We start from the raw sequence: 19,484 nt of genomic DNA on the forward strand, positions 1-19,484 counted from the left end.
CCCTGCAATTAGGGAACAAACCACTGCCTCCTTCTCTTTCTTTACAAGTCATTAACATGTTTAAGTGTCAACTGATGGCAGCACTGAAACGGCCAAAGCCATGTTTTTCTCAATGCTGATGAAAACAAAGCGACAGGGTCTCAGCACATTTCTGATGCAGAAAGATGTGGAGGATGAAAACAAGCTAAAGAAACAAATGTACCAGATAGAAATGAACAGGATGAAAAGAGGAGCTAAACAGGGACATGAGGCACTATTCAAACTCAGGTGAGCGTGGACTCTGAGTAATACCTGAGCTCTTCTCCCTCACCTGTGCTGTGGTGTCTGGTCTCTCTTCAGGCCTGGATGGTTGTTTGGAGGACTGTTTTTTTCTAGACAAGAGAAAGAGTGAGCAAACCAACGGATCATCAGATGAAACAGCTGCTTCCTGAATTTAATACGCATTACCAACTGTAATCACAGTGAAAGTGAACTGCTCACCTAATCAACAGGAAGGCAGAAAGGAACAGGAGAGCCAGAAAAACAGCTGTGATTGATCCAGCAACTGCTGCTTTCATTGAACCTGGGAAACAGTGATCAAACATAAACACTGACAATTAATCATGTAATTTATTCTATGGTGCCCGGGTCTTTTAGCAGCTGGTGATTGGACATAAAGCACAAACTTCAGACAGAAGAATCTAAACTAAGATCAAATCAAATTTTATTTGTATAGTGCCAAATCACAACAAAAGTCATCTCAGGACACTTTACAAAGTAAGGTCTAGACCTTACTGTTATCAATATTATTACATAGGGAAAACCCAACAAATCCCCCTTGAGCAAGCACTTGGTGACAGTGGGGAGGAAAAACTCCCTTTAACGGAAGAAACCTCCGACAGACCCCGGCTCTTGGTGGGCGGCCTTCTGCCTCGACCGGTTGGGGTGATGGATAGAGGAGAGAGAAAAGAAGAAAAGCAACAGGACACAACAAACAATCGAACACTGGTCAGGTTGATGTGGCTAGTGACTGCTCATCAGAAACAGAGCTCCAGAGCCAGGGCAACCTGCAGAAAGGTACGGGGAGAGAGAGGAGACAGAAAGTTAGTGATGCGTAATGGTGGCATATAGAAGCATAGGGAGAGAGGAAAAGAGAGGGGAGGAGAGAAACTCAGAGCATCATGTGGCCCCCCAGCAGCCTAGGCCTATAGCAGCATAACTAAAGGAAGGCTCAGGGACACCTGATCCAGCCCTAACTATAAGCTTTATCAAAAAGGAAAGTCTTAAGTCTAATCATAGAGGTAGAAAGGGTGTCCGCCTCCCGAACTGAGACTGGGAGTTGGTTCCATAGGAGAGGAGCTTGATAGCTAAAGGCTCTGCCTCCCATTCTACTGTGGATTCTAGGAACCACAGGTAAACCTGCACTCTTGAGCACGAAGTGCTCTGTTAGGATGATAAGGCTCTACGAGGTCTTTAAGATATGATGGAGCCTTGTCATTAAGGGTAGTATGTTAGGAGAAAGATTTTAAATTCTATTCTGAATTTTACAGGGAGCCAGTGGAGAGAAGCTAATATGGGAGAGATGTGATCTCTCTTGCTAGTTCCTGTCAGTACTCTGGCTGCAGCATTTTGGATTAACTGGAGACTTTTTAGGGAACTATCCTGATAGTAAAGAGTTACAGTAGTCCAGCCTGGAAGTAACAAATGCATGGACCAGTTTTTCAGCATCACTTTGAGGCAGGATGTTCCTGATTTTCGCAATATTGTGCAGGTGAAAAAAGGCAGTTCTAGAGACTTGGTTTATGTGTGATTTAAATGCCATATCATGTTCAAAGATCTGATTCATTTGGCCTCATAGACAAATATAACTGAGTATCATCTGCATAGCAATGGAAATTTATGCTGTGCTTCCTGATAATATTGCCTAAAGGGAGCATGTATAAAGTGAAGAGAATTGGACCTAACACAGAGCCCTGTGGAACGCCGTGACTAACTTCAGTTTGTGTGGAAGATTCATTATTAACAGGAACAAATTAAAATTTTTCTGATAAATAAGATTTGAACCAACTTAGTGCAGTTCCTTTACTCCCAATAACATGTTCAAGTCTCTTTAGCAAGATGCTGTGATCAATGGTGTCAGCTCATGAAGTTACTCATTGGAGCCGCGTTGCATTGTGGGATGTCAAGTCCTTTTACGACAAGTAAAAGAAACAACCATCAAGTTGCAAAATTTAGCAAGACAAGTACCAGAAACATATTCAATACTCCAGTCTCATTTGTGCAAAGTGATGAGTTGATGATAAGAACACTGAGGAATTGAGATAAAGTCATTTTCACTCAAGAGGTTTTAGCAAGTAGACATAAGGAAGATTATAATAATAAAGTTAAACACAACATCCCGAAAGAAAGGAGTATCGGGAAAAAAAATAAAAATAATACACATGTTTCGATAAAGTGTAAAATAATCAAAATATAAAAGGGATAGTTATAAACTATTAGTATAAATAAATAAATAAAAACTCGACACTGAAAGGCCCGAACAGCTGAGGTTCGAAACCCAGACCCTTCTCGCTGTGAGATGATTGTGCTGACCACCGCTCCATCATGCAACCCCCGTTCTAACGTTTGCGCTGTTTCAGTACAGTATGGCGAAATACCGTTGTTCGTTTTTTTTATTAAAAAAAAAAAAAGCTTTTATTTTGAAGGCAATGGCCGGAAGTACGGTTTCTAATTACAGTGCCTTGACATTTATTGAACACAGCAAGGTCGAGTGGTGGTACTGTCGTTCGACTCTTTGGGTAACATTACTACAGTCATGGAGCGACACCCTATGTCAACGGCGTGGTTCACTTACTAACACTCAGTGAAAGTGGGGATGGTTTCAAGAAGTTAGTACAGTCTGTATACCATATTTATATTTTGCAGCAGTGTCAGTGGGTTGTCTGAGTGTTACAGACTGAGTAAGCTTTTAGCATTATCATACTGCGTAATTACAGCTAGCTGACAGGAGCTAGCTAGGTTTATTACCTGTAAACATGGGCTCCTCTCCAAATCACTCCACCATTAACGTTACAGAGACAGGACTGTCTAGTAAACCCCTCCCGGCTGTCTCATTAGCCGGACGTGTGCAGCAGGTCTTCAACCACGTGAGGATGGAAAACCTGCTCGCTGGACTGAGTGGAGGAGTGGTATCAACGCTGGTACTTCACCCACTGGACCTGGTCAAAATAAGGTTTGCAGGTACAGTCTGACAACTTGCTTAACTTATACTAATGACGATTGCCATGGAATGGAAACAAATGCAGAATCGGATATTTAAAAATAGATTTGCTTAATGGTGATGGCGTCATGCTACTATGGCTGAATTTAATTTATTTTAGAAATTGTTGGTGTGTTCAATTTTGGTGACATTACTTAACAAGGGTCTTTGATGTAAATGCAGTAAGTGATGGATTGGAATTAAGACCTAAGTACAGTGGCATACTGCACTGTATGAAGAGTGTTTGGCAGCAGGAGGGACTGAGAGGACTCTACCAAGGAGTGACACCCAATGTCTGGGGTGCTGGAGCATCGTGGGGCCTCTACTTCTTTTTGTGCGTAAGCTATGTTGGCCCACCTCTGTATCATGATTACTTCATTAACAACAGACATTTGACTATTTCATGTGTTATTTCCCACACTGTGTTCCCCACAGTTACAATGCAATCAAAGGGTACACAAAAGAAGGTCGTCAGAATGAGCTGAGCGCTACAGAACACCTGGTGTCTGCGGCAGAAGCAGGTTAGTCCCAACGTGTATCCGCAACCCACATGCTCACACAGTCATCGATGACAGCTAGATAATAGTGCTCTTTGCTGTTGACAGGAGGCAGATGCAAATTAGTACATCACCCCTCTGTTCATGTCAGTCACATGGGTCAATATCCAAAAGTGTTTCAACAGAAAATGTTGTATTTATTAACAGTTATGCACATGTAAAAGTAGCTACTGAATGTACTTACAAAAGTGTCTTGCACATATTATATTATGACCTACCTTCACCTAGGCATCCTAACGCTCACCCTAACCAACCCAATCTGGGTGACCAAGACCCGGCTGGTGCTGCAGTACAATACTGAGCCAACCAGTAAACAGTACAAGGGGATGGTGGATGCACTGGTCAAGATCTACCGCCATGAGGGAGTCCCTGGTCTATACAAGGTTAGACATCATTGTGTTGGACTTGTACTTAATGAGTCAAAGTCAAAGTGTTTATTGTCATATGCACAGTACGGAAACGCTGTGCAATGAAATTCTTACTTTGCCGTCCACATGAATGCCACACAATACATGAAGATACACATGAACTGCTACTTTTAGGCAACAGCAACAAATGGAAAAAAAATTATGTTGTGGACTGTCGGGAGAGGATGATTTGTAATAGTTTATTATAACCAGACTGCCTTTTGTCCTGCTGCACTGTAATACCATTTTGTATTCACTCATTAATGAAAAATTACTTCACCACTAGAGGGCAGTGCAGCTGTACATTGGAGCACTTAAAACCCCATAATGGTTATAATTTAAACAATTGTTGGGGCTGTAGTTTAGCTCCTTTATGTGACTTGTATTAGCCTGGTGTGACAAGTGTCACCAAAGTGCTCAGTGACAGCATGAGAGAAGACAGGGAGGGAGCTACAGACACAATGCAGTGGGCTTTTCTAGTGATATTTAACCCATAATGTGGGTATTTGAGTGTGTCGAGACAGACCAACTTACAGACTGTACTTGTCATAGGGTTATGTTCCTGGTTTGTTTGGTACATCCCATGGAGCACTGCAGTTCATGGCCTATGAAGAGCTCAAGAGATACCACAACAAGTACAAGAAAGTCCCTTCAGATGCAAAGCTGGTGAGTCATTACACCCATGAGCCAGAGACAGACAGACAGGCTGGAAGCATGTCCAGTGCTTTAATTAACACAAGTTTGTAACTTCAGTTTTAATACAACTGAAACCACAGTGGATAGCTAGCAGCTGAAGAAGTGACTAATCAGTTTTCCAACTCCACTCTGCTAATTTCTTCCTCTCTCACTCTCTTTGTCCGTCTCTATAAACAGAATGCACTGGAATATATCACAATGGCAGCATTATCCAAAATATTTGCTGTGATCACAACATACCCATATCAGGTGGTGCGAGCTCGACTGCAAGACCAGCACAACACGTACAGTGGAGTTATTGATGTCATCGTACGAACATGGAGGTATGACACTGATCTACTAACAAAGAACCAAATGTGCTATTGTGGTCTCAGTTTCTGAATCTGGATATTGTGTCCTATTTGATTCATGGCTATGATTTTGTCCTTTTCTCTGCAGGAATGAAGGCGCCATTGGTTTCTACAAAGGCATCATCTCCAATGTGATACGCGTTACTCCCGCCTGCTGCATCACCTTTGTAATTTATGAGAATGTGTCTAGCTTTCTTTTGGGACAAAAGAAATGAGGCTCAGAGGTATGGGGTGGACAACTGCAGGGACTCTGAGCTTGATGCCACACCGGGTTACAAAGAAAAACACGTCAGGCTGAAACTGAACTCTCAGGGCTCCGTACGCAATGTGCTGATGTGACAGGCCTTTTTCTGACCTGAAAATGAGTCAAGCTGTGAAAGAGAACCAAATCAATTCTGGATTGTCAGTGACATGATGAGGTCCTGTCCAATTAATCATGAACTCAGGAGGTAGATTAATTAAATATTTCATCCTATGGGAGTTATGTTTACATCTTATCTTTTCTGGCAGCAGAAAATGATACAGGGGACAAGTTGATTATTGCATGGATGTGTAATAATCAAGTTATTTGGTTATGTTTACAGCAACAATGGAGATGGTCTTTAGTTTTAAGTATGCAAACCTAGTTCTCTGGAAATTCATAATTTGTTGACATTTTATTACAACAAATTGTAACTGAACTGCTTTATAACATTTTGTTATAAAATGCATTATCTGCAGACCAAAAGTAGAAAATTAAATCTGGTAATTAGCAAGAACTTCTGCAACACAAGTACTTAAGTGGTGCAAGCGTATGTTGTCGCTCAAAAATTCAGATCAACTTAGAAACAGTAAGTTTAATTCCTAAACAATCTGGGACCAAGCACAAACGCGGTGCAGGCACAGAAAACAGGAAACGAGTACAGTTACCGCAGAAGTAGGAAACAGCAGTCAGAATCCCAAGTGGTTGTCCAACATCAGGACCATCACCAAGAAGGCACAGCAGAGGATGTACTTCCTGCGCCAGCTCAGGAAGTTTGACCTGCCCCAGGAGCTGCTGATACAGTTGTACAGAGGAATCATTGAATCCGTTCTCTGCACCTCCATCACTGTCTGGTTTGGCTCAGCAACCAAACAGGACAAGTATAGACTTCAGCGGAAAGTCAGGACTGCAGAACAAGTCATTGGTGTGAGCCTGCCCTCCATGGAGGACCTGTACACTGCATGGATCAAAAGGAGGGTGGAGAGGATCACTGCAGACCCTTCACACCCTGGATACAATCTGTTTGAACTCCTCCCCTCTGGACGGCATTACAGGTCACTGTAAACTAAGACAACCAGGCACAGGGACAGTTTCTTCCCCCAGGCTGTCACTCTGATGAACACTTAACCCACGACAGTATGATTAGACAATAACCCTCAGTGCAATACCTGTGTATATATACATTGTACAGATTATACATGGACTTTTTTTTATAACTTTCATAGAGTCATAGAGCTCTCTAGCTTTAAGTACTCTGCTTTTATCCCTATTTATCTCATTTCAATGAACATTCCTTGTTGTCTGCATTGTTTACTGTGTGTTTATACTGCTTTTTCTGCATTGTCTGCACTGTTTGTTGATGTTAATACTGCTCTTTTGTTATATTACACAGCCTTATGCTGACTTACTGTTTTGCACATTGAGAACCGATGTACCTGAGTCAAATTCCTCATGTGTCCATCACACCTGGCCAATAAAGTGGATTCTTATTCTGTAAACTTGCTTATAAAAGCGTTTCACACGGTTCAAAAATTATTCAGTGTTCACCTGCCTGAGTATAAACACAGTGTAACCTGAACTAAACATGAATTATCATGAGCTTTACTTTACATAATGAGCTTCGTGTCTACTGCGCTACCCATTAGCATGCTATTGTAATGCTATGGGCTAAGTGAGCTACCGCCTCATTCAAAATACATTGATATAAGCTTACCTCACCATGGTTCCGTTCTGATATAATCCTTCTTTGGTCAGGCTTGATCAGAAGTCAAACATGTTTGGAAAAAAGGCATTAAGCTGCTGTCTAGCAGAGCAAGTTCTCTGTGTTTGAAAGAACAGCAGTGTTGTCACTGCTAGCTGTTAGCAGCCTATTGTAATGCTATGGGCTAATGAGCCACTGCTTCAATGAACAGCGGTTTGCTTTTGGCGTACCCACTGCAATGTCAAAAACCTCCTGGTCAACAATTGACAAATGAAGGAAAAAACTATAAGTCCTATTGAAACAATTTGTTCACAGTGAGCAGCAGGAGGGCTCAACAAAAATGCTGATCACCTCTATGTCAAAATATTCCAGAAAATGAAGATGCAGTGGCAATTTAAAATGCCCTAGCTTTTGCTTCAAACTTACTTTCTGAATCCTTCTGTTGAATGGCCACCTATGGAGCAGTGAGACGGCACTCTCTCTGGAATGTGCGATGTTACGCAAATACCGTTCATATGTGTATAAAGCGTAAGGATGGCAGAATAAGAACAGAAAAACGGGCAAGAAATTGTTTAAAAACACAGACAGACAAGCTAGAGCGGGGAGTCATGTGACCCAGAGTGTGCCACTGGGATTGCATTGGTCCATTCATTCCTATGGAGAAATACAAAAAATATAAATGCTGATTATTTAAAAAACGTAAAAGATATCAAGATGATTGTTGCGCCATTGGTAGCCGAACTTCTCATGAGTTGAATAGAGTTGAAATGGTGTTTCTAGCCAAAGGGATGCCAGAGATATTAAGGTTCAAACTTTTTCCCATTCATTTCCAATGGGAAAAATTTTGTGAAAAAAGCTGAATTTATGAAAAAGTATTAAAGTTATATGGGCTGTCTAGCTGAAAGTATGTGGGAGGAGATGAGCGGTGAAAAACATACAGAAGAAACTATAATAAGATTTGGAAAACAAGAGTGTGGTTGCTTCGCATTCACACTAATTGTATAACATAGTATGGATGCTGACTCAGCATCCATATAATAAACAAATAAAGATCAGGAAAACATACTGTGGATGCTGAATCAGCATCCACACAATAAAGACCAGGAAAACATAGTATGGATGCCGACTCAGCAGCCATACAATAAATAATTGGATAACATAGTATGGATGCTGAATCAGCATCCACACAATAAAGACCAGGAAAACATAGTATGGATGCCGACTCAGCAGCCATACAATAAATAATTGGATAACATAGTATGGATGCTGAATCAGCATCCACACAATAAAGAACAGGATAACATAGTATGGATGCGGAATCAAGAGAGCATCCACACAATAAAGCTCACATAAGGGCCCCAAAACGCACCAACTCTTCAAACTAAAAGTCCAGCTTGTGCAATAACATTACATGAAGGCCCCAGAATGTGCCGGATTTTCAAAATGAAAAGCCCAGATCACAGGTTAAGCTCACATGAAGCCCTTTTTACAAATTTAAGCTGCTGTTTGAGTGATGGTTTTAAGCTCTCAGATTTTCTTAGAACATAACTTCCTAACTTTAGCTTTTGATTTAATCTTACATAATTATTCAACTTTTTGTTTTCATCTTCCATAAATAGTCAACATTTTTTCAACTTCCACAGTTGTTCAGCATTGCATCTCATTCTTTAGCTATTTCAGCATAGAACTTCAGCTATTTCTTCTCATCCTTCAGCTGTTTCATCAAATGATTTCAGGCATTTCAACATTTTCTGGGCAATACTTCAGCATTACAACATCCCCATGCATTTTTGTCAGGAAATGCATTTGTCTAGTTTCTAGTCTAACATCCGATAATATCCTCGAGTATAAGCTGGCAATTTAAAAAAATTGAATAACAGCCCTTGGAATCAATTGGTGTCACAAGTAGGATGCCCCAGCCTCAGTGAACTTAACTGAATCCCTGAAATTTCCATAAGAATAAATGGTATTCCTAATAGTGGTCTGAAAACTAAAATGTCTCCCTCAACTTTTTTTTCCATTCATTTTGCCACTCCCTCTTATTATCTTTTTTGGTTTTACTTCTGTATTCAACCTAATATCTGTTTTTTCATTCCGTAAATATGGCTTTGCTATACTGTCCACAATTTCATTGCCCCTGATCTCTATATGCCCAGGAATCCAGCACAACTGGACTGTACATCCACACTGACATAGACCATCTGGATGTTTACCCAGAACAATAATGTGTTAGTCCCTCTGGTCACAGTGTCCAGGACTACAGTGGGTACGAAAAGTATTCAGACCCCCTTAAATTTTTCACTCTTTGTTAAATTGCAGCCATATGCTAAAATCATTTAAGTTCATTTTTTTCCTCATTAATGTGCACACAGCACCCCATATTGACAGAAAACACAGAATTTTTGACATTTTTGCAGATTTATTAAAAAAGAAAAACTGAAATATCACATGGTCATAAGTATTCAGACCCTTTGCTCAGTATTTAGTAAAAGCAGCCTTTTGAACTAATACAGCCATGAGTCTTTTTGGGAATGATGCAACAAGTTTTTCACACCTGCATTTGGGGATCCTCTGCCATTCCTCCTTGCAGATCCTCTCCAGTTCTGTCAGGTTGGATGGTAAACGTTGGTGGACAGCCATTTTCAGGTCTCTCCAGAGATGCTCAATTGGGTTTAAATCAGGGCTCTGGCTGGGCCATTCAAGAACAGTCACGGAGTTGTTGTGAAGCCACTCCTTCGTTATTTTAGCTGTGTGCTTAGGGCCATTGTCTTGTTGGAAGGTGAACCTTCGGCCCAGTCTGAGGTCCTGAGCACTCTGGAGAAGGTTTTCGTCCAGGATATCCCTGTACTTGGCCGCATTCACCCTTCCCTCGATTGCAACCAGTCGTCCGGTCCCTGCAGCTGAAAAACACCCCCATAGCAGGATGCTGCCACCACCATGCTTCACTGTTGGGACTGTATTAGACAAGCGATGGGCAGTGCCTGGTTTTCTCCAAACATACCGCTTAGAATTAAGGCCAAAAAGTTCTATCTTGGTCTCATCAGACCAGAGAATCTTATTTCTCACCATCTTGGAGTGTACCTCTCTCACCAAGGCTCTTCTCCCCCGATAGCTCAGTTTGGCCGGACGGCCAGCTCTAGGAAGGGTTCTGGTCATCCCAAACGTCTTCCATTTAAGGATTATGGAGGCCACTGTGCTCTTTGGAACCTTAAGTGCAGCAGAAATTTTTTTTTTAACCTTGGCCAGATCTGTGCCTTGCCACAATTCTGTCTGTGAGCTCTTCAGGCAGTTCCTTTGACCTCATGATTCTCATTTGCTCTGACATGCACTGTGAGCTGTAGGGTCTTAGACAGGTGTGTGGCTTTCCTAATCACATCCAATCAGTATAATCAAACACAGTTGGACTCAAATGAAGGTGTAGAACCATCTCAGGGATGATCAGAAGAAATGGACAGCACCTAAGTTAAATATATGAGTGTCACAGCAAAGGGTCTGAATACTTATGACCATGTGATATTTCAGTTTTTCTTTTTTAATAAATCTGCAAAAATGTCAAAAATTCAGTGTTTTTCTGTCAATATGGGGTGCTGTGTGTACATTAATGAGGAAAAAAAATGAACTTAAATGATTTTAGCATATGGCTGCAATATAACAAAGAGTGAAAAATTTAAGGGGGTCTGAATACTTTTCGTACCCACTGTAAATATTATATTTACATGTAACGTGAGCTTTAGATCGCCCCCTTCCTTTCAGTAGGTCAGGCATATCGAAATGATCTAATACGACTTCAAACCAAGGATAATGCGCATGGGTTATACAAAAGTACGCCCTTGCTTCAAGCATGTTGGTCCCTACAGAAGATGAACACAACAACACCATAAGTCTTTCAAAGTAGCACAACAGTACGGACACAGTAGTGGTGTTGTATTGATATGCGTTCTCCCTGTTGAAAAGTGTTTACTGTAGCGCTTATTGATACACCACCAATGTTGTATCAGCATGTGTACGTGTTCCCCCTGCTACATTAGCTGTAGTGGTATTTTAATGTAGGAAACAATGTACACTTGTGATTTATGAAACTTATTTGGGAGGTGGGTGACAGTGGTGCGGTGGGTAGAGCAGTTGTCTCCCAACGAGAAAGTTGAAGGTTCAAATCTCAGTGCCTGCAGTCCACATGTCAAAGTGTCCTTGGGCAAGACACTGAACTGAAATACCTGTGATGGTGGTGTGTATGCACGCAGTGGCCCGGGGCCCTTGGCTCTAAACATAATTTCGTTGTACGTGTTACAATAAAAAAATATTGTGGTAAAGTGACTGTGAGCTTATATAAATCCACAGTGATACTTTAAAAAACTGATACTGAGAGATTGTCATATGGCTACAATATGTTAATGCACCTCAGGTGTATAAATGTTATGTTTCCATGTTTCAGTACAAACATAACCAGGTGAAATCAGCCTCTACACATATCTAATATTGTAGGAAAGATCCTATTTTGTTACTCACAATAAACACCTTTTAATCAGTATGCATTCTCTTTAATAATTTATACAACTGTGCATTTCTGCAGTCTATTTACACAATATATTTCCTTAAATAATTAAGAACATAAACATTCAAAGTAGCTTTTAAGTGTTGCATTGTATAAAATACAGTGGCAAACATTAAAAAAATGCATAAAAACAATTGTGAACAGCACTAGATTTAAAAAAGTGACATTTATATCCAGTACAGCAAGTTTTCAAATCTCTGTGCAAAAGTTAGCAAATCCCATGAAAGTTGAGTAGCTGACTCTTCAGCTCTCACCAGAAGTGCCAAGTTAGACTTCAGCAACTTTTGTTCTACAACTGTGCTCAAGAAAGAAAACATACCCACGTTCTAATGAAAACATCCGTATTGTCCTGTAGAGTAAAGGTTTCTCTTTGAGCTTGGTATTTCTCCATGATCTCACACTCCTCACTTCTTTCAGAAGAGTTGGAAACAAAGCATTTTTATCTTGGCATCCAGTAACATTGCATCAGTTCATTTACATGTTACAAAGCCTTTCATTACCAGGGATTTGGAGTGAGAAGGCCTCCAGTGACAGAGTCAGGGGACACAATGAAGGCCAGGCTTGTTGTCTTTGAGTTGGGTTCTAACATGCTGTTCAGGGAGAAAAATCAATGCAGAAATGATTCAAATACCATACAGTCAGTGCAACACCCAGCTTGCTACATTGAGAGACTCTGCATTGCATTCATCCCATCAGCACTCACCACCATTCTAACATCAGGGGTTAAACAAAAAAACAAAAACAAATTATGTACATAAAAAAATAATGGCAAACTAAATACTCTGCTTTAGAAAAATAGGTCTAACCTTTATTTTTGAGTCTCTGTAGAAGAGTTATGTGGTATATCTTACGCATCAATACGTCACACACAGCTGATTGAGACCTTTTATAATTTAGTCAAGTGCATTCTCCATGCATTACATGAGCTTGGTGGAATTTGTGTTGATAGAAAACTAAAATGACAAATTTATTGTCGTCATGCAGTTCATCCTAAAAAGGTTCAGTACATTTACATGTGTGATGTGGAGAAGCGGGGGTTCTTTGCATTGGATTGATGTTTGTAAAGGTTAGAGCGGGCTAATAAAGCTAAGGCTACTGAAGGCTGAGCTGTGCCCTCAGCTCAAACTAGTTTTTTATTTAATTTTTTTCTGCTGATGCTTTGTTAGTGATGATTTGTTATTTAGGAAAGTGTACTTTTCAAAAAAAATAATGGAAGACCTAAAGCATGCAACCCAAAAGTATCATTTCAGTCAGTTTCCTCTAGCTCAGGAAAAGTTTCCTCAGCAACTTTTTCATAGTTCTTAGAACTGTTGGACGAAGTTTCGGCCTTTTTTGTGTGTCTGCACCGCAGGAACAGAGAACAATAATAGTTCTTAGAATGCTGTTTTGAGGGACTGTTTCAGCTCCTACTTCAGGGCAGCGATTCTCCAAGCACAATAGGAACTATTAGTGATATACTGTATGTGCGCTGTATGTTGACTACAGCACTGCTAACTGCCCTTTTTAAAAAAAAAACTGTGGTAGCTGTGTAAACAATTGTGAGCAACAGCCATCACCAGCTGCATGGAGAGCTGCAATCTGCCAACAGAAGTCTCTGCAGAGGGTTAGTGACTCCTTCTATACTTAAAGTTACTTACTGTACTGGTAATGTAACATAGCGTGAGCTTGTTGGCTAATTGCTAACAGTCAGCCACCTTACGTTACTTCAGTGTTCCTACTGGGGGTGCGAATACAAACAGAAAAAAGCCTGTGAAAGTATGTAGTTCTTGGGAGAGCTCCCCAGTGGGGTTCTTCCTAGAAATAGGTCCCTAGAAATGTTTGGTCTGAAAGCAGTCTTTGTAAAGGACCTTTTTGTCAAGGCTGACTGAGGACGTTAATAATTTCTACAACTTTTTTTTATGACCAAAATGAAATTTGTTTTTGTAGACCTTCTGAAAATATAATGACATGATTGGTCAAAAATATATACAGTAGTTTCAGTGAGGACCAGTTGCACATACTCTATATAACAATATATGACAAAAGTGTACAGTTCTGTGATGATATATAATGAGATAGCAAGAGAGGAAAGTTTTGGCAATTAGACTTGGACGATCAGAAGTATCTTCATTACTTGAAGGCTCAACAATGTAATGAATGGCAAGTGGCAAGAAAAAGGAAGTGGTTATGTATGTTTTTGACTGATTACATTTTGTTGTTTTCAGACACATTTTTAAATGCACAAAAATACCGTATTAACTGAAAAACAACAATTGTAGAAATCATTAAAATCCTCAACCAGTCATGCCATAAACATCCCTTATAAGCTGTGACCGCAGCCGTATGGGGTCATATCACCTGCGCTGATATGATGCAGGTCTCATATTTTTTACATCTACTGTAAACTTTCATTGTGTGTCTCGAACATCTACAGTTCACCACTGAAATGTTTTTCTTGTGAGAGTTGTTAAATTCACATACTTATTAACTTTGATATTTGCAAGCAAATTAACTCACAACACGAGTGCAGTTCAGAGATGCTCGTTTTCTTCATTCTGGTTGTAGAAAATGTTTTTTCCAGAGTGCAGTAAACTCTAGAGACACACCATAACTCGAGTGTATGGACTGATTCATCATTATCGCTCTCAAAGACGGACAAAAGTCTTGTTGTGCGATGGGATGGCCACACAACCTACACGCTCATTTTTATGATTACACTGTTCTGTGTTTTGAGCTGAATAAGAGATCATTTTCATGCCTTGTGGCAATGTGGTGTAAAACAGTAGGCATGCTAAACACACAGACAGACCTCTTTGCAATTTTGGAACTGTCAATTTGTTTGGAGCTGCTGAAAAAAGATCAACTTCAAAGCTGAAAAATAGAAATATTTCAAGTAGCTTTGTGCAGAGGGACGAGTCACAGGAAGTGAGACTTGATAGCTACAGTGGTCTGTAAGCATGCCAAGATCACACCTGATTGCCTGGTGAGTTTCTGTGAGGAACATGCAACAGAAGAGAAAATATGAGAATGAAAAACATGCATATATCTGTTTTAGAAAAAACACATTGGGTGCCTCTGTTGCTGGCAGTGTTCTATTGGAAGTATGTACACAGTAGATGGTGACTTTACATATCTTAGTGATGGAGTGTATAAATGCCTCTGTATAAATTGACTTTACATGTCTAAATCAGAGTACGAAGGGTTGGGGCTTTTCTGAAAAGGAATGGAAGAAAGTTTGCTTCCTTTGCATATTCAGTCTCTTTCTTAGACCCTGAGTCAAACTTAAGAGAAGACCTTCAGTCAGTGTTGAGGGTGGGGGACCTACTTTCCTGGAAGCCCTGGGTCAGAAACTGGCCTGTGGAGTCCCAACGTTTCTGAGCTGCTGGGGACATCGGGTAACGATGCTTGTCGGCCCGACGGGAGCCTCGCTGACCGTTGGCGTCGCTCTGGAGAGTCCTTGTCATTTTGTGTGTGTCTCTGCTTCATGTCTGTGTCACTCTTGAACAGTCCAGCAAATTTCCCATCTGGAAGAGTCTCTGTGTGAAGGAGGACTGGGGAGGTTTCTTTGGATTTGTTCTGGGCCTTGTCTGGGCCAGGGCACTGAGGAAGACAGTTTGTCAGGAGCAGTAAAGTCATAATATACACTACAACATCCATATTTACAGTAATACAGCACATAAATAAAATGACAGTTTTGCCTCCTCTATAGAATTGTATTCAGTTGCTTGTGATGTTTGAACAATGGTTCTAAACCTGAGGAGAAAAAACAGCAAATTCACACAGCTCAGTTATGGAATCACCTAACATTTGGCCAAAATAATTAGTACTGTTTCCTTCTTGATGGGTGTGGTGTACCTGTGGCCGAGGCAGAGACAGACTGAGGTTCACATCTGTCTGGATGGCAGACATTGGCTGCACCCTGATGGCCGGCCTCTGGTACTTGAGGCTGGAGGTGACAATGCTGTAGGCAGGCGGCCCGGCTGCAGTCTGCCTCTGGAGGAGCTGCAGGATGGCCTGGATGTCTGCGGTCAACTGGGACTCCAGTCTGATGATCGGACAAATGACAAGACACTTTCACAAAATTAGCAGTGAAACACCCAGAATGTCTGCTGGTGAATACTGACATGAATAAAAAGGTCACCAAGCTCTTTACTGTTTGTGTCATTTCCACAGTTTTTTAGGATAAGGATAATCACCTTTATTGGCCAAGTATGTTACACACAAGGAATTTGTTTCCAGTACAGAAATGAGGCAGCCATCTGCGGCGCCAACTCAACCGATGGCTCTAACCAAAGGGGGCAACGGGGGGGATTCAGTGTCTTGCCCAAGGACACTTTGACATGTGGACTGCAGGCACCGAGATTCAACCCACCAAGGAGACAACTGCTCTACCCACCGCACCACTGTCGCCTCCCCTTTTAGTGGTTATGTTGTATTCTGTGTGTTACTACTGTGACCTAATTTCCCAGTGATCAATAATATCATCTCATCACCATCAACTGACTGTCAGTCCCCTAATCAGCATAATGACTGATATTATCTTTTCTCAGGAATAAATGACAATAGTGGAAATCAACTGTGTATTGTGAAAGTGGGTGGGTGGTTATTACTGATACCAAACACTAGGGGGAGACTCAAACCTTACACTTGCACAGGGTTTTAGTAGTGTCTCAGTGCTTCAGAAATGTTTCCTACAGGAGGATGAGGAATGTTGTTAGCTTGATGCAGGAGAGAGTGAACATGACCTTGTACAGTTTAGAGTGTAGCCTGGAGGAGCATAGACTGGTGTCTGTCAGTGGTGGAAGAAGCATTTGTATTCATTACTTAAAGTGGAAAAAAAAAAAGTCAGTGAATTCTTTGGGATGACCTGGTTTCATGCAACAATATGTCAAATAAAGGTGATCTCATCTTGATCTAATTAGGGTTATAGACCATGTGGTTAAGCTAATAGTTATAATCTTTTTTGTTTTTATTGAACACGTCAATTAAACTTTCACAGTTTTGGTGGAAAATGTGGTATGAACTCATGGATTTAACAAGGATAATCACCTTTATTTGGCCAAGTATGTTACATACAAGGAATTTGTTTTCGGTACAGAACCAAGGCAGCCATCTGCGGTGGAGCAGCAGGAGCAGCTTTGGACATACAAACTGCGTCAGCTCAGATATGTTTTTTACTGTTCCTATCATTACTTAAACTGTATTTCATCATAACTGTTAGATGAAGATTGTACTGTATTTTAAGACAAATGTAACATAAATGCAGGACATTCCAAAGGTTTTGCTGACTTCTGCTTGCTACTGTACTATATTGTTAGGTTGTTGATGTTGATGCATTTAGATTTAAATGGCATCAAGAATTAGACAAAAAAACAAAAAAAACAAACTCAAAACTATCTCAAAATTGTGCATAATCAAAGTGAAAAACCTAACTACTTAGTTTCAGCACTGGATGTCTAGTTGTATGGATGCTGAGTCAGCATCCATACTATGTTATCCTGGTCTTTATTGTATGGATGCTGATTCAGCATCCATACTATGTTATCCTGGTCTTTATTCTTCTTCTTCACCTTCAGTGTACTTTCAGCTAGCAAAAGCATTCAGGTGTCAAAATGTTCAGCATTTTCAGGGCGATTTTTCTGCACTCAGCATCCATACGCATTTTCTTCAGAAAATGCAATTTTCTAGTTTTCTATGTGCATTTATTTTGAATGTTGATGACGAATTATTATTTCATCTCCTAGTGGTTACTATGACAGCCAGTGTAAAATATTAGCAAGCTGTATGCAGTTCTTAACCAAACCAATCTGTGGCAAAGAGGTAAATCTTTGAATTAAAGATAAGGATTTGATAATTGCTGGAAAGTTTCTGTATGGCACAAACTAAAATGCCAAACACTTGGCACGGAGTGTGTGATCTGGTGAATCGCCTCTTTCCTCCACACACTACGTTTTCTGTCCATTTATAAAACAGAAGGCAAAAACAGCACACAGAGCCAGCAGAGACTAGAAGGTGTGCAGGGGAATGCCTCCTTGTCGCTTTGCCAGGTGCCTGCTAGACATAAACAGATCGGCTCAAGCCTGTTTCAGTAAAATGAGGGTTGGCTGTGCTGTGGCCATGTCTGCTGCTTCAGACAAACATTTACCCAAACCAGCACAAATGGAAGAATGATGGCCAGTTGTGGCATGATCCCACATTTAAACAGAGAGACAAAAGGCAGATCTGTATGCTGAAACCTGAAGAAACAGCTTCACATCCATGGAAAAAAAAAAGCCATTTCCTCACTCCCTCCAGAACTGCACCAATACTCTGTGACTTCACCATGACATCCGCTATCTTCACCTCACAGGATGACACCAAGAATCTTTGCAATGTGTCTGCATCTCATGGCTATAAATAGACTCTTGCTGACTGTCTGCCTCCCCCTCATCTATATCAGTGCACCAGAATCACATGAGCTGCTCACACAGAATGCTCTCTGCATTAACACGGCTGCAGTGCGTCTGGCCTACAATGTCTCTGTCCAGGTTTCAGCCAATTAGACACAGTATCGTAACTGTTTTCAAGGTGAGCTCTGACTTTGTAATGAATTGAAAGAAAAATGAAATGCCTATTATGGGAAGCAGAGCAAGACATGATCCTGAAGGTATCTTTAGTTATCTAAATGTCAAAAGCCTCATCTGCGTAAGAACACATTTTGTGCTTCATTTGGAAATATAAATTCATCCTAGATGATAATGAGGTGAGAAGCATTTTAACTGTTATCTGAGTAGTGCATGGTGTTCAGAGAAGTTGCTGTTACAGAGCACTTTCCACCCTCTCTTGCCCCTCCACACCTGTTGAGGTGCTGCTGCAACAGGTCCAGCCGCTGCTCCACCTCTCCGTAGGTGAGATCCGTGTCGCTGTCCTCCTCTTCAGCCGGCGTTTCCTGACACTGCAAAGGCTCCTGCGTGGCCTTGCCAGGACAACGCGCCCACTCCTCAGCATATATTTCTGGAGGGAGATAGGTGAGTGTAAACAGATATGGGGTAAATGATATGTGGTGTTAGAACGCTGACACTGAGAAAGCATCCTCCTGTGTTGTGCTTTCTCATCATTTAGCTGTACTAAGCTCTGACCACCTTATGGCCATCCTATAGAAAAATACACACATCCAACCCTGGCTGACAATTGCACCCTCAGAGGAACGTTGTCTCCTCTTCTTATGAGTGTCTGTGGTTGAGGAGGAACAGCAAGTAATGGCTGGAGATACAACTGACATTTCCTGGATGCTGTCTTATTTATAGTCATTGATATTACTCTGCTCTAATCTAGCCACAGGCGTTGCAAGCCAGTGACTTCTGTGCCGGTCCCAAGGCCAGATAAACAGAGAGGGTTGCATCAGAAAGGGCATGTGGCGTAAAAACATCCCACATTTAAACATGCAAATCATCAGTGTGAATTCCATACTGCATCGGTCGAGGCCAGGGTTAACAACGACCGCCACCAGTGCTGTTGACCTACAGGGTGCTGGCGGAAACTGAACTACTGTTGGTCGAAGAAGGAGAGGAGGCAGAAGGATTTGTAGAGAGAGAGAGAGAGAGAGAGAAGAGGAAAGGCAGGAGTATAGGTCTGAGAATAGGGACTCTTAACGTTGGCACAATGACAGGGAAAGGTAGAGAGCTGGCGGACATGATGGAGAGGAGGAAGGTAGATATACTGTACGTATGTGCAGGAGACCAGGTGGAAAGGGTAGCAAGGTGCGTAGTATTGGAGGGGGATA

General features: G+C 41.2%; 2 protein-coding genes across 6 annotated transcripts in view; one reads left to right on the forward strand and one right to left on the reverse strand.

Annotated features, from left to right (window-relative positions):
• The first annotated feature begins 2,721 nt into the window (after nucleotides 1-2,721).
• On the forward strand, nucleotides 2,722-5,944 carry LOC109951529 (mitochondrial folate transporter/carrier-like). The gene is made up of 7 exons (XM_020586098.1): nucleotides 2,722-3,219; nucleotides 3,422-3,572; nucleotides 3,674-3,759; nucleotides 4,024-4,178; nucleotides 4,755-4,868; nucleotides 5,076-5,221; nucleotides 5,337-5,944. The coding sequence occupies exons 1-7, from the start codon at nucleotides 3,015-3,017 to the stop codon at nucleotides 5,461-5,463; spliced, it is 984 nt and encodes a 327-aa protein (XP_020441754.1). The 5' UTR covers nucleotides 2,722-3,014; the 3' UTR covers nucleotides 5,464-5,944.
• A 5,820-nt stretch (nucleotides 5,945-11,764) lies between these two features.
• LOC109951523 (potassium voltage-gated channel subfamily H member 7-like) overlaps nucleotides 11,765-19,484 on the reverse strand; it is a 170,261-nt gene continuing 162,541 nt past the window's right edge. For 4 of the 5 annotated variants that reach the window (XM_020586085.1, XM_020586084.1, XM_020586083.1 and 1 more), the window contains 3 exons: nucleotides 18,559-18,715; nucleotides 15,578-15,767; nucleotides 11,765-15,322 (listed from right to left, as the gene is read on the reverse strand). In XM_020586085.1, the coding sequence (XP_020441741.1) occupies nucleotides 15,044-15,322; nucleotides 15,578-15,767; nucleotides 18,559-18,715 (626 nt within the window). In that variant the 3' untranslated portion in view covers nucleotides 11,765-15,043. Of the gene's footprint in view, nucleotides 15,323-15,359; nucleotides 15,476-15,577; nucleotides 15,768-18,558; nucleotides 18,716-19,484 lie in introns of those variants that run through there. The other variant, XM_020586086.1, reaches the window with a different exon arrangement.

Source organism: Monopterus albus, unplaced genomic scaffold (genome assembly GCF_001952655.1).
Source record: "Monopterus albus unplaced genomic scaffold, M_albus_1.0 scaffold394.1, whole genome shotgun sequence".
Classification (NCBI taxonomy): domain Eukaryota; kingdom Metazoa; phylum Chordata; class Actinopteri; order Synbranchiformes; family Synbranchidae; genus Monopterus; species Monopterus albus.

What these genes read in the sequence shown, in the direction of transcription:
- LOC109951529 (XM_020586098.1), top strand. Translation starts at nt 3,015, where the DNA reads ATGGGCTCCTCTCCAAATCACTCCACCATTAACGTTACAGAGACAGGA. An exon ending in TGGGGCCTCTACTTCTTTTT is followed by an intron (nt 3,573 to 3,673) that starts GTGCGTAAGCTA and finishes TGTTCCCCACAG; the next exon opens with TTACAATGCAATCAAAGGGT. An exon ending in TCCCTTCAGATGCAAAGCTG is followed by an intron (nt 4,869 to 5,075) that starts GTGAGTCATTAC and finishes CTCTATAAACAG; the next exon opens with AATGCACTGGAATATATCAC.